The sequence below is a fragment of the Canis lupus genome, chromosome 21 (assembly GCF_003254725.2).
Source record: "Canis lupus dingo isolate Sandy chromosome 21, ASM325472v2, whole genome shotgun sequence".
NCBI lineage: Eukaryota > Metazoa > Chordata > Mammalia > Carnivora > Canidae > Canis > Canis lupus.
Window position 1 is genome coordinate 28,693,348 of NC_064263.1, and position 1,515 is coordinate 28,694,862.

General features: G+C 46.1%; 1 protein-coding gene across 1 annotated transcript; it reads right to left on the reverse strand.

The window, feature by feature from the left end:
• Positions 1–346: 346 nt before the first annotated feature.
• On the reverse strand, positions 347–1,291 carry LOC112667359 (olfactory receptor 51I2-like). Its single transcript, XM_025458939.1, has one exon. The coding sequence runs from the start codon at positions 1,289–1,291 to the stop codon at positions 347–349; it is 945 nt and encodes a 314-aa protein (XP_025314724.1).
• Between the last annotated feature and the right edge of the window lie 224 nt (positions 1,292–1,515).

Below are 1,515 nucleotides of genomic sequence, written 5' to 3' on the forward strand. Positions count from 1 at the left end.
GACTCCAGCCTTTATTGCTAAACTTAACTATTTATCAGGCTTTTTGCTAGGGCTTTTAAAGGAAAATGGAAAAGTGAAATTCACCATCTCTGCCCTCAAGCTGATCACATCTGGTTAGAGAAGACATGTACTTACCTACATACAGGGACACACATACATTGACAAGATGCGAAACAAAAAGGACTAGAGATGACTTGTGATCCAGAGTCAAGCCTGTGACAACGCTTTGAATTCCTCATTCCTATTCCTCCATAAAATGCCTGGTGTACTGCTTTGCTCACAGCAGAAACACCATCAGAGTTCATGGAGTGGCTCAACATCTCCATCCTATTGGAGGGATTCAGAACTATTTCCTCTTGCAAGAAAACAAGGTGAAAATTCCCTGTCGGATTGGCTTGGTCTTGACACTGTAGATGATGGGATTGAGCACAGGGGGCACAAAAAGGTATATGCTAGACATGAGTGTATGGACCAGGGGTGAGGCATGCTTGGCAGCACGATGCATCACAGACACACCAATCATAGGCACGTAGTACACAAGCACTGCACACATATGTGATACACACGTGTTGAGGGCCTTCCACCGTCCCTCCTCAGAAGCAATGCCCAGCACAGTGTAAAGAATCAGCACATAAGAGACCACAATGAGCAGTGAGTCCAGCCCAAAAGTGGCCAGGACAATGGCCAAGCCTAGAATACTATTGAGCTTAGTATCAGCACAAGGCAGCTGGATCAAGTCTGAGTGGAGACAGTAGGAATGGGAGAGGACATTAGTGTGGCAATAAGGCAGTTGCTTCAAAAGGATGGGAAGTGGGGCCATAAGTGTCACACTCTTCAGTGTGATTCCCAGACCCATGCAGATGATACGGGGCAGGGTTAGGATGGCAGTATATCGCAGTGGATTATAGATGGCTACAAAGCGGTCATAACTCATGGCCAAAAGGACCCCTGACTCCATACAAGAGAAGGTGTGGATGAAGAACATCTGAGCCAGGCAGCCATCAAAATCGATCTGGCGGGCATCAAACCAAAGAATACCCATGACAGTGGGCAGTGTAGACACAGAAACACCCACCTCAGTCACAGCCAGCATGGAGAGAAACAGGTACATGGGCTCATGTAGCACAGGGTCCTCCTGCACTGCTATCATGATTAGGCTGTTACCCACAATGGCCACAATATACATAGTGGAGAAGGGAATGGAAAGCCAGCCATGCTGGGACTCTAATCCTGGGATGCCAGTTAGGAAGACAGATAGGACGTCAAGACTTTCATTGCTTTCAGCTCCCATGTCACCAACAGCAGAGATAAGTCTTCACCTGATATTTGGAGGAAAAAATAAATTAGCTTCCTCCTGAAGGTCTTCTTCCTTAGGAGCCCACCTCATAGTCTGAAGGGAAGAGATGGAAGGAAGTGAGGGATGTTGGAGTCATCTATATCATCACACACTTTCTTCTCACCTCCTTTTTCTCTGACTTCTAGAATCCTAAAATTCTACATGTAAAGGATATATTT

What these genes read in the sequence shown, in the direction of transcription:
- LOC112667359 (XM_025458939.1), bottom strand. Translation starts at nt 1,291, where the DNA reads ATGGGAGCTGAAAGCAATGAAAGTCTTGACGTCCTATCTGTCTTCCTA.